This window comes from Rhinolophus ferrumequinum, chromosome 9 (genome assembly GCF_004115265.2).
Source record: "Rhinolophus ferrumequinum isolate MPI-CBG mRhiFer1 chromosome 9, mRhiFer1_v1.p, whole genome shotgun sequence".
Classification (NCBI taxonomy): domain Eukaryota; kingdom Metazoa; phylum Chordata; class Mammalia; order Chiroptera; family Rhinolophidae; genus Rhinolophus; species Rhinolophus ferrumequinum.
Genome location: NC_046292.1, coordinates 76,896,383 through 76,909,117, shown reverse-complemented (window position 1 = coordinate 76,909,117; position 12,735 = coordinate 76,896,383). Strand labels below are relative to the sequence as shown.

At 40.8% G+C, this 12,735-nt stretch overlaps 1 protein-coding gene across 3 annotated transcripts in view; it reads left to right on the top strand.

The window, feature by feature from the left end:
- Positions 1 to 12,735, top strand: part of KDM1B (lysine demethylase 1B) — a 48,102-nt gene that overhangs the window by 11,384 nt on the left and 23,983 nt on the right. For all 3 annotated transcript variants that reach the window (XM_033115203.1, XM_033115202.1, XM_033115201.1), the window contains exons 8-10: positions 6,223 to 6,261; positions 9,422 to 9,626; positions 11,202 to 11,386. In XM_033115203.1, the coding sequence (XP_032971094.1) occupies positions 6,223 to 6,261; positions 9,422 to 9,626; positions 11,202 to 11,386 (429 nt within the window). The remainder of the gene's footprint in view (positions 1 to 6,222; positions 6,262 to 9,421; positions 9,627 to 11,201; positions 11,387 to 12,735) is intronic.

Genomic DNA, 12,735 nt, shown 5'->3' with positions numbered 1-12,735 from the left:
TTGTCCCAGAGGCCCCTTGAACTGTCCTCATTTTTTTGCATTCTGTTTCTTTTTGCTGTTCTGATTGGGTGTTTTCTGCTACCTTATCTTCTAAATTGCTAATTTGATCCTCTGCTTCATATAATATACTGTTGATTCCCCCTAATGTATTCTTCATTTCCGTACTGTATTCTTTATTTCTGATGGCTCCGTTTTATGTTTTCTATCTTCACTTTTATGTTTTCTATCTCTTTGTTGAAGTTCTTCCTGAGATCACTGAGCATCCTTATAACCAATGTTTGGAACTCTGCATCTAGTAGATTGCTTATCTCCATTCTGTTTAGTTTTTTTTCTGGAGCTTTGTTTAGTTCTTTCATTTGGGACATGTTTGTCTTCCTACTTTGGCTGCCTCCTTGTGTTTGTTTCTATGTATTAGATAGAGCTGCTCAGTTTCCCTTTCTTAGTAGAGTGGCCTTATATAGTAGGTGTGCTGTGGGGCCCAGTGACACAGTCTCCTTGGTCACCTGAGCCAGGTGCTTCAGGTGTGTCCCTTGTGTGGGTTGTGTGTGCCCTCCTGTTGTAGTTGAGCCTTGGTTACTGTTTGCATGTCAGTGGGAGTGATTTACCCTAGGGCTATGAGGACCGGCTGTGACTACGGTGAAGTTGCTGCTATGCATGGTCTTACCCTATGGAGTAGGATTCACCTGAGCAGGGCTCTGGTGCCTGCCCAGTGTGCCTTTTGGGTGTGTCACCTGTAGAGGTGGCCTGGTGGTACTGGCGCAGTCTGAAGCCGGCCTCCTGGGAGGGACCTCACCACAGGCCAAGTTAGCTGTAGGCTGTGCCCTGCCCAGGGCCACTTGGTATGAGCCACAAAGCAGTCTGCAGATGTCTTCTACCTGTGCTGTGCTTGCAGGTACCTGGGAGAGGTCAAGCTGCCAATTGAGGCCAGCTGTCACTAGTATTGGTCGGGCTTGGGGTTGCCTAGCAAGAGATACAGGGCATGCTAAGGCCAGATGCTACTTGTTTGGGATTTGTGAACCTTTGAGAGATTTTAGGAAAGTCTACAGCATGAGCCAGGACCTGTTGTTTGGATGGAAAAGCCACTGGAATCGGCTTGGTCCAGCAAGTTGGGGGTGTGTGTGTGTGTGTGTGTGTGTGTGTGTGTGTGTGTGTGTGTGTGTGTGTGGTGATCTTAGGGAATCACGAGGGTGGGGAGAATGGTTTAGCCAGGTTGATGGCTACTTAGCAAAATACTTTCTTAGTGCAAATACTTACCTTTAAAGAATGATTGAAAAGTTTTTTGAAGTTTGTGATCAAGTTTTCAAGTTTTTAAAACCTGGTATTTAAGGTATACATATTATTAAAGCAACTCATAATTGTAAATATATTTGGAAGATTTTGCTAAGTGAAACAGTGAGAAACAGTATGAATATTTAGGAATTATATTTTCATTGTTTTAAATTTTACATAATTATTATGTGAATATAATCTCAGGGTTTAAAAAAGTAAATTGGACATGTATATGTCTATATATGTGTATGTATATATATGTATATACTTACATATGTAAGTATGTACATATGTAAGTATATACATACACATATAATATACAAATAAAAATGAAAGTCCTGCTTAACTGTTTCCTCCTTGCCACGCTAATAGGTAACTACTCTTAAAGATTTATTATACTAGAACTTTTTTTTTATGCATCTGATTCTATATTTCTGGTAGGCACCTTTTTTTTTTGATACAAACTCTGCTTTAATGTAGAAAATCAAACTCTGGTTCACACATAAATACACTTTGGGGGTATAAATAAAATAGGAAAATAGATGTGCGTATCAAACAAAATAAATTAGTCATAAATATGTTGGCAACTAAGTACCGGGAAAACTCAACACCCCCGCTGCTTTCACCAGTAACTGGCAAGATTTGGGGCTTTCCTTTGTTTTTCTGGCTTCTGAGTGAAAGGTGAGAAGCTGTCCAGTCCCCACGCACAGAATGATGTGGTGCCAGGGGCAGAGGGCCAGGGAAATGGAAGCAGCTTCTGTGTCTGTTCTTTTCTGGTCAATATCCATAGCGCTCAGAAATTAGCCAGAGCCCCTGACTGATGGGGAGAACTAGGGTTGGGGGACAGCCTGTGGGGTTCCATCTCAGTCCCTCACGCCAAACCCATACTACCTGGGCAAATTTGGTTCCCTGGAAACTGCACCATGCAAGGAAAGGCTAGGACTGGCTGTATTTATGTCCTGTCCCTCTGAGCAGGTGGTAGAATGGCTGTTCACTTTAGAGGAACCAGGCTGAGCCCGCGAAGTGGTGGCTGTGTACAGGGTGCTGGTTGTCGGAAGAGGACCAGGGAAGTAGGCACACTGCCAGGTCGTCTGGCAGAGGTTATCTATCCCAGAACCAGCCATCGGGGGGCGTTCTCCAGGTTTACCAAGACTGGAGTGGGGCTGTGGGCTCCGGCTGCTCCGGAAGGGGCCTGGGCAAGGCCATGTCCTCCTTGGAGTTGAGATCTGGATCAACTCTCACATTGACCTGCCATGTCATAGAGATGGTTACCTATGAAGGGATTTTAAAATGACTGCTTTTCTTCTGGCTGTCCCTGCTGGACATGATGAGAGAGAACTGCTGAGAATTCAGCTTGGCATGTGAACTTTCCCAGATAGTTCCCTGGCAGTGGAAGTATTCAAGCATAACTGGGGCAGCACATGGACAGCACGTGTCCAGCAATGACCAGGGTGTGGGATAGGAAGCTGGGGTAGCACCGGGGCAGGTGGAGGGCTTACAATTTCACGATCATACAAGTCTATCTCCTGGAAACTGGCACAGCCAATGTCAAACTATCTATGTACAAGTTCTGAATGTTTCTTCCTAAAGCTAACTAGTACATGGGCCCAGCTTCATACTTGTAGAAGCATGGCCAGAGCCCGCTCTGCAAGCACCACAGACAGGCCTGGGTCCTGGCCTCAGTGGCATTTCATTATAATATTTAAAGGAGAGTTCAGCCAAGAGCACTCAAAAATATTGGGCCGTTTTCACTCAAGCTATTTCTGCCAAGTTCCTAAACAGTTATTCTAAACAATTAAAAGATATCTTGGATGATTTGCTACTAAATACTTGGATGACATGTTACTAAATATTAGATGTGATTTCACAGAAAAAGTTTACATTAAAGTCATTTTGTGCTGTGCTTTGACTAGCTTTTGTTTAACTATCAATTGGAGTTATCCATAACCTCTTCTCTCTTTTACCTGCTGACAGTGGAGTACAACTTGACTTCTTCTCTACTAATTTTTCAAATTATCCATGTTCCTTTTTTGTTTTCTTGATTTTTCTTTGGGTGGGATTTGTTCTTTTCAAATTTCAGTCTGAGTAGTTTTTGAAAAGTCTCAGGTTCTTTAGAATGGGTTCATTTTTAGACAAATGATATATGTTCATCACCGAAAAATTCAAGCAATATATTAGATCGGTGCAAAAGTAATTGCGGTTTAAAAGGTTAAAAATAATTGCAAAAACCGTAATTGCTTTTGCACCAACCTAATAGAAAAGAACAAAGATGACAGAAAAAAAAAATTCATGCAGTTGTCATCATGAAATAACCACCATTCAGTGAGTTTCATTCAGTAATATTCCTGCATGTATACAAGAAGAAAGCATGGCTGATAAATAACTTCATATTAAGGAATAATACTATACATGCTGGTTTTATGTAAAATGATTGAGTTTAATACAGCAAAATTTAAAATCAGAAAAAGAAGCCAAAGGGAAATAAGAAATTGCTGGATATAAGATAACTATTTCTTCATCTCCGGAAATAGTAGTTTCGAAAAACTCCCTAAAATGTTAGGAAAATATATGATGAGACTACTAAGAGGTTGGAATCACTTTTTTTTTTAATTGCCTGTTTCAATTTTATGTATTAATTGACACCCTGCTATGAAAGTGGAAAAAGTAAATTACATCACATGTCATCTCCATTTCCTCTCTCCCAATTTTTTGTTAGTGTTTTGTTGTTTCGTTTTTTAGTTTAATTAACTCTGTTAGAGTAAATGTGTCGTTTATTTTCTGTAACCATAGTCACTCATTGCTTACTCTTGCTTCTGTATTTACGTAGGTTTACTGCTCCCCACAATTTCTTTTACCACAGTTCCTTCTGTCCCAGGTTCTTTATTTTGATTCATCACATGGTTGGGTGTATTTTAACACCAAGAACTTTTTTCCGAGAGTACTCAGAGGTGTCAGATTCCTTAAGCTTTTGAAAACTTAATTGCCTTTCTCTCCTCCCAACCATCTGAAAGTTGAAGGCTTCATGGTCTTCTAAAATTCCAGGTTCTACGTGTTGTGTCACGTTTTACATCTCTCCCCACACTCACTCAGAAATCCTCCTTTGAGACCCTGCTGCTCTAGTCTGAATTGATTACCATTTGTAGTCTGAACTTTTGAAATATTTATTTAAATGGTGTTTATTGATCCAGAGTCCCTTTGGTTTTCAGTTTGGTATTCTGTCAGGGACAAAGTCTGGAAAAGTTTATTTGTAAAAACAACATTAAAAAGAATGGTAGCAAACTACACACACTGTTTTTGGAGCTTGCTTTTGTCATTTAATGTATCTTAAAAATGCTTCCATTTCAGGACCTAAAGTTCTCTTTCTCTTTAAAGACTGTATAATAAATAGTCCACTGAATGGATGTTTCATGATAAATTTTGCGTGATGGAGAGCATTTAGGTGACTTTTAAATGTTCACCATTAGGGACAGTGCTGCAGTGAATAGCTTTATATCTATGCGCTTTTTCCGTATATTTATAGGCTCAATTCCTAGAAATGAAATTTCTGTGTCAAAGAGAATATACAATTGTTTTAATATGAAATAATTCTTAGACACCAAATAGGATTTATAATTTGTGTGTAAGGAATAAAGCATTAAAGCAAACACTCGTGTACCCAGAACGCACTTTTAGAAACAGCGTTCCCAATGCCTGTCACCCGGTGCGCCCCTTATCTTCCTCCCCGTCCCCTGCAAGGACAAACATATTCTGAATTTTGTATTTATTATTCATGCTGCTTTTGTTACAGAGTTAACAAAAAGCAGAGGGAGGGATAATGTTTATGAAACCCTAAAGAACGTGAAGTTTTGCAGCTTTGTACTGGTTATAAATTGTATCATATTCTTTGTATTCTTCTGCAACTTGTTCTTTTCACTCAACATGGTGGCTTTTCACAGGCATCCATGTTGGTACCCAAAGGTCTGACCCCTTGATTTCCCCTGCTGGGTGGTATTGCATTGTGTTAATCTACCACCACGTGTCTGTTCTCGTGTTCATGGACTTGAGGGTCGTTTCCGGTGGCCTGTTACACACAGTGATCCTATGAGCATTCTTGCATGCTTCTCCTAAGTGCACACATGCAAGAGTTTCTCTGAAATATATTCCAAGGGCCAGATAATGTCAGGCCACATGCTATGCCAATCCTCAGTTTATTTGAGTAACTTTTTTATTGAAATAGAATATCCAAACAGAAAATGCACAAAGCAAAATGCATAGCTCAATGAATTTTCACAAAGTCCCCGGTTAGCCAGCTCCCAATAAAGAAATTGAACACTTAACCAGCCCCTCAGAAGCTCCCTGGCACGCCCCCTTTCACTGACAACCTCCATCCCTTGCTCCCCCACTTGCTATTCCAACTTTACAACACTATAGATAATTTGCGTGCTTTTGGAAAATACATACAGTGTGTTTTCTTTTGAGTCTAGTTGCTTTCTCTCACCGTTACGTTTGTGAGGTACATCCATAGTTGTAGCGTGTGGTTGTAGTTCTCATTGCCATGTAGTGGGCCATTGTTTGTCTATAATACAATTTATTTTTCCATTCTACTCTTGATGGACTTCAGGGTTGTGTTTAGTTTTTTTCTATTACAAACAATTCTCCTTTGAACATTTCCTAATGCTTCTGTTGGTGCACATGTATGGCTCTAGAAAATATAAGAGAGGTTAGAATGGCTGGACAAGTAGTGTGTGTGTCTTCAGTTATACAAGATAATGCCAAATTGTCGTGCATTTGAAAGTTTCATATTTTGTTAAATTGCTCCCTAGAGTTGTTACTCCTTTAGATTTCTACCAGGATGTCGTCGGTGAGAGTAGCTGTCTTCCCCACGCCCTCACTCATAGTGTTTTATCACATGTTTTTTCTTTGCCAGTATAATTATTTTTAAAAAACCTGTTAACACTTGGTTTTCCTTTGCAGCCCGAGACCTCAGATCATTGTTCCCTCCCAGAGGATCTAGTGAGTATTTCTACATGTGCTCGATTGGAGTTTGTTGCGCCTTCGATGATAAGTACTATACGTAAATGACAATAACAGTTTTATGAGTTTCTCTTTGTTTGCTGATCAAAGGCTTTTTAGCCTAACATGATAACGGTATGATGAACATGCTAGCAGGAGTGCTATTGTAGGTGATACTCCCCAATTTAAAAAAAAGGTAAAGTTACATGGCTTTACTTTAAAAGGAAATAAAAAGGAAGAAACTGCTACCTTGCCTTATTCTAAGGATCAGGTTTGTTATACTTGTTTTTCATGGGTGACTTTATGACCTTATCTCCACTTAAATCCTTCCAAGAAAAGAACAAGAGGCCCATAATTTGAGGCCCAGATTCAGCTGCGAGAGTGTCCTTGTGAATTCTGATCTCGGTATAACTATTTTGTCCTGTCCCCGCCACGGAAGGGAAGCAACGTGTCCAGGAGGCAAAGCCTCCTCATGTTTCATTTGTCTTCCAGAACTTTGCTTCCTGAGCTGACCAGCTCCATGGGCCATATGACCAGATCCAATGGCTGTTTCAGAAAATTACTTTTTTGAATTCTGAATTTCTAAAACTCTGACATTCTGACTTGTTCTGCATTTCAGTGAGTCAGGATTGGTAACTTGAAGTTTTTCTAGATGTCTGAAACTCAAGGATTGTGCCTGATTTTTAAGCAAAGGAAGAATTGACATCTAGCATTTCCTTTAAATGCTTTAAATCCATTGTTATGTAAAGACACACACACACATTTTTAATAATTAGTGGCATGCTGAAACATTTTAATGGTAAAGCACTGGTCCAATAATCTCTAGATTTAAGGTAGACAGGATGAGATAATAGAAGGAAAGGAAAAAATAACTTTAAACACAGTTACAACACATTATGAATCTGTCTTCTAATATTCAGACCATTTGCATGCAGAAGAATTGGAACTTTAGGATGGAGGCTGTATTCTTGGGATATGAGAACTTTAAAAAGTTTGGAGGAGTTCCTAGATGTTCATCTGCCAGTTATTTATTTTTTCATTTGTTTAAGAAAGAATCAAGAGCAGGTTTATCACCATATTACCTACCTCACCTATTTTCTGTTCCGGTGGATTCTAGGGTCACTTTTAAAGCACTATAAATTTTGAATGCCTGTATTAGTTTCCTAGGGCTACAGTAACAAATTACCATAAACTGGGTGGCTTAAAGCAACAGAAGATTATTGTCTCCGAGTTCCAGAGGCTGTAAGTCCAAAATCGAGGTGTTAGCAGGGCCGTGCTCCCCCTGAAGGCTCCAGGGGAGGGTCCTTCATGCCTCTGCCAGCTTCTGGTGTTGCCAGCGATGCTTGGCCTTCCTTGGCTTGTAGACGCATCACTCTGCCTGTGTCATCACTTGACCTTCTTCCTGGGTGTCTCCCCTGTCTCTTCTCTTCTTATAAGGATGCTAGCCACAGTGAATTTAGGGCTCAGTACTCCAGTGTGACTAATTACATCTGCAAAGACCTTGTTCCCAAATAAGGTCACATTCTGAGGTTCTGGGTGGACATGAATTGGGGGGGTTACTATTTCATTCAATATGATAGTAGACTCATTATATGAAGTACAATTTCTTCGGTGGTATATATATTAAAGGTGAGAGTGGAATTTTTCGTGGCATATGGACAAAATGATAGCAAGCTATCCAGAAATGTGTGTTGAGAGAACACACTTGGAATAACAAGATCAAGTGCTAGTTTATTAGTCATTTTGAGTTTTTCATATTCCAATGTAGAGGGTGGTTGGAGTCCCTCAGGTCGGGGAGGAAAGACTAGGGCGAGGTAACAGGATGGCAGGGTCTCTTAGGTTCTGACTCAATTTACCAACACAGCTGCAAGACCCAGAGAGTAGAAGAGAACAAAGAGCTTGGGTTAATGTTTTTAAGGCACCTACATTCTGCCCTCTACACGGTCCATTCGGAGGGTCAGCATCTGAATACTCAGTTTGCTCGCTCCTTGGGGCTGAGCTCAGAAGGGGGTCTGTAGAGTTAGCCCTGGTATATTGGGGAAGGGACTGAGGCTTCCCTTCTTGTTGGTACACCACAAGCTGGTCAAGGGTAGCCAAGCCGAAAACAAGCCTTGAGAACAAAGATTGCACACTGAGATGCCTTCGGGCTGGGCAAGTAAAATGATTGTGTGAAGCAGCTGGGAGTCATTTATAGGGGGTGTTGGGGCTGGTAGTAAACTGAAAAATGCTTGTCTCAGATTTGGACTCTGTGAAATCTGAAGGGCAAACAAACACAATGTGTCTCCAAATTGGATTCACCCTGTAGACCTCAAGTTCACAAACCCCAGCTTGATGGCACATGGCATTTGCTGGGAGCCTGGAGAATCAACATCAGAGAGACCTTGAGCTCAAGGTTCTTCTGTATCAGATTCTTAGAATTCTTGGACATGCATTCAAGATCACGTTTAGAAAAGGCTGTCTCACATGGGATTTATGGCAGTGTTGCTTTAGAAGCCAAGCAAATCTCATTTTCATTTCAATAGTCATCACGGGGATGCTTTGATCCAGTGACTCCATATGTTACATCAACTCTGGAATTGAGTTTTAAGACTAAAAATAGCTTTTTTGGTTCAGTTCCACATTTAGCATCTTATTTTGGTAGTGGTTCTTTCCCTCTAAAAGTTTTTTAGTAGCCTCTGGCAAAAAGCAGTAATGTAACACATGCCTACTGCTTAGGAGAATTATTTTTCTCTGCTCAGTTTTGCAATTTCAGTTATCCTTAGATCCTAAGTCAAAGGGGAGGGTGGATGATACATGATTAGTGAACAGAAAGAAATTTGCTGTGTCTCACTTAAACCTAGACTTGCAATATAGTCTATGGAAGCAGCTTTAAGACTGACCTGGATTTGGGGGTTTTGAAGAAGGTGTGGGGACAGCGGGTAGCTGTTGCTATATATCTGAAAGAGCTCTGCCTAGGAAACGTGCTCTCCAGGTAGCACCAGCCACTGTTGTTTCTAAATGTGAGTGTGGAGAACTCTGGGGTAGGATTGCTGAGTGGGAGAAGGTAGAGTGGAAGGCTTAGGGATGAATGCCTTGAAGAACATCATCTGTGCTTGGCTGAAACTACATGTACATTTCCTGCCTGCATTGTCCCTCTTTCGTGTTGCTCTGCCCATTTCAGAGAGTGTCGGAAGTTTCCAACCACTGGTGGTACTCCATGCTCATTCTACCTCCTTTGCTGAAAGACAGCGTGGCAGCACCCCTGCTGTCTGCCTACTACCCTGACTGTGTTGGCATGAGCCCCTCCTGCACCAGCACACACCGTGCAGCCAGCAACGCCAGCCCCGGGAAGCTGGAGCACTCCACGGCGGTCCCCTCTGTGCTGGGTGAGAGCTGGTCTTGGCACTCCCTGGACATGTGTGGGTGGGCAGAAAGGAAGCTTTTTTTGATGTGTGCACCGTGTGATATAAACCACCTCATTATTTCATGGATTTGGTTGTACTGTGCATCAGTCATATGATTTATGTGTATTGTGCAGTTAATTTTTCCCTCAATAATTTGGAAGGCCTGTAACACTTGTCCAGGAATCATGTCTCTGGAGTTTAATGAATATTTATTTGAAATCGGATAGCTGCATAAATTGATGGTGATGATGCCAGCTTTAACATCCCAGAAAAAAGTTTTGACTATAAGAGCAGCCCTTTTTTTTTCTCTTTGAGTCTTTCTGCTTCAGAGTATGCCACTGATAATCTCAGCAATATGATCCACTCTGGAAAAAATTCAGAACTTCAAGTCAGGGCAGGCATGCTGTGGACCATGTACTTTAAAGGGATCTTAAAATTCTACTTCACACACACAAAAAATTCTACATTAGAATTCTTGGTGTGCAAGCAAGAATTCTAGATCTTCTGCCTGCATACTAACAAATTTCATTTTTGATGGTGCAAATAGATTTTGACATTGTGGCCCTTTCTTAAGGTTTGTCACTAATAACACTGGGCCCTCTAAAAATGGTTGAAATCAAAGCTGAAGTGAAAAAGCCCGGTATTGGTGAAGTTGGAATGAAACCGACACTCAAATACCATTAGTGGGTGTGTACATTTTGAAGGACAGTTTGGCAGTTTGAATTGAAAGCCTTAAAACAGCTACCCTTTGACGCTAGGAATTTATCCTAACTAAATTTTCAAAGTTAGTTATCAAAAGTAAGCCCAAAAATTTATACGCAAAGAAATTTTTGTGGCATTGCTTATAATGGTGAATAATTGGATGTGTTTAAATGCTCAACAGTAGGGGAATGGTTAAATCATAAATAAGAAAACATATATCCACTGAAGTCCTCTTTAATGACATGGAAAAGTGTTCATGATGTCATAAATTTTAAAAAGCAGGTTAGAAACTAGTGGTTTTTCCTGGCTTTATAAAACAAATATCTATTATGTTAATATTCTCTAGTCATAGAAACAACACTGATAGACTGCAAACCCCCACTCAAGGATTGTCAGGAGTTAGTGGTTATTTACTTCTTTGAACCTATTCATTTTATAATGGGAAAAATCCAATGAAAGTTACTTTAGAAACATTTCCACGGGGAGTTGGTGTTCAGTAGGTACAGAGTTTCATTCTTGCAACACGTAGATGTTCCAGAGATCTGTTGCCAGCAATGTGAACATAACCCTGCTGACCTGTGCACTTAAACGTGGTGAAGTGGGTGGGTGTCTTGTGGCATGCGGGTTTTTTTTAATCACAATCACACCTTACATTTCCATACCGTGGAAATTAAATTTGTGAAGAATGAATGGGGATAATGTTTAATTCATGCCTGTTTTGCCTAACTGGATGGAGGAAGCAGAAATCCTTATGTAGGACACACCGGAGCTTGTCTTGGCTCTCCTTTTTGGTTTGTTTTTGCTTGGATTTGGAGGTTATAGCTTGTAGGATTTGCCCATTTGTGCTTCTGTCAGTTCCAGGCATGAACCGGTACTTCCAGCCTTTCTACCAGCCTAACGAGTGTGGCAAAGCCCTGTGTGTGCGGCCGGACGTGATGGAGCTGGACGAGCTCTATGAGTTCCCAGAGTATTCCCGAGACCCCACCATGTACCTGGCTCTGAGGAACCTCATCCTGGCACTATGGTACACTAACTGCAAAGTAAGTGGGCGTGTTAGCTAACAGCACGAAGACAGAGGAGCTGCTTTATCTGTGGACGGAGCCTTTCAACCAGGGTTTCTCCACTTCAGTGCTGCTGACATTGTGGGTAGAGATTCTTTATTGTGAGAGGTTGTCCTGTGCATTGTATAATGTGTAGTAGCAGCGTCCCTGGCCTCTACCCACTAGATGCAATAGCACCCTTTACTTGTGATGATCAAAAATGTCTCCCAGTGGGGCAAAGTGTCTCCTTCCTGAGAACCACTACTTTAGAACATGTGTCCTCAGAAATCTTGACCCTCTGGTAGGAGAGTATAAGTACAAAGTTGGGTTCAGAGAGTTCCAGTGGCAACACCAGGGAAAAAAAAGTAAAACACTAAAGGCTGGATTATAAACCTCTTGAGGGCAGGCTTCTCGTTCACTTCATTACCCTCAAACTACGAGGGCTCTGCCTTCAAACTACGAGGGCTCTGCTCTGTGTTAGAGTTGCATAAATGTTAGGGGCCTCACACAGCACCTGCGTTCACAGGGGTGGACGGAAATACAAGCTTTTTAAAAATTTTTTATTGGGGAACAGAGTGTTTTGCCAGGACGCATCAGCTCCAAGTCAAGTCATTTTCAGTCTGGTTGTGGAGGGTGCAGCTCAATGGCCCATGTGGGAATTGAACTGGCAACCTGGGTGTTATGAGCACTGCACTCTAACCAACTGAGCTGACAGGTTGCACCCCTCCCCCCTTTTTTTTAAAGCCTTTCCTGACCCTAGTATTTTTCTTATTTATTAATTTCTTCTGAAATTATTTGAGTGAGTGCTCAATGCAGAACATTTTGCAAGGCTATCACAGTAATCTTGATTAAAGAAAAATATTTCAGTTTCACCCTATTACTTTACTGGATTAGACTTCAGTATGAGATGACCTGATTAAATGATGGCTGTTAATGCCATTTATATGAATTATATCCAGGTGAGTAGGCTGGGCAAGGTACATTTATTCATTTCCTCCCCAGAAGGCTTGAGGTAGATGCTCAATAAACATTTGCTGAACCGAACAAAATTGTTAGAATTTCCTATGCATAAATTGTAAAGATACACTTTAAAGAAACAGCCTCATATGGACCCATTTTTCTTCACATTTTCTTTATTTGACTTTGAAATTTGACTTACACAGGGGAAGAATCTTACAGAAAAAATCCTGAACTTGTCAGTCTGGATCCATTTTAAATTTTAATAAGAAGAGAGTACGTATTGTATATATTTAATACTCCAGTGGAAAAACACAAATGTTTGCTTTAAAAGACTCAAAGACTTTGAAATGATTTTTTTTTAACTTCATAAATACAAACACATTTTTTTA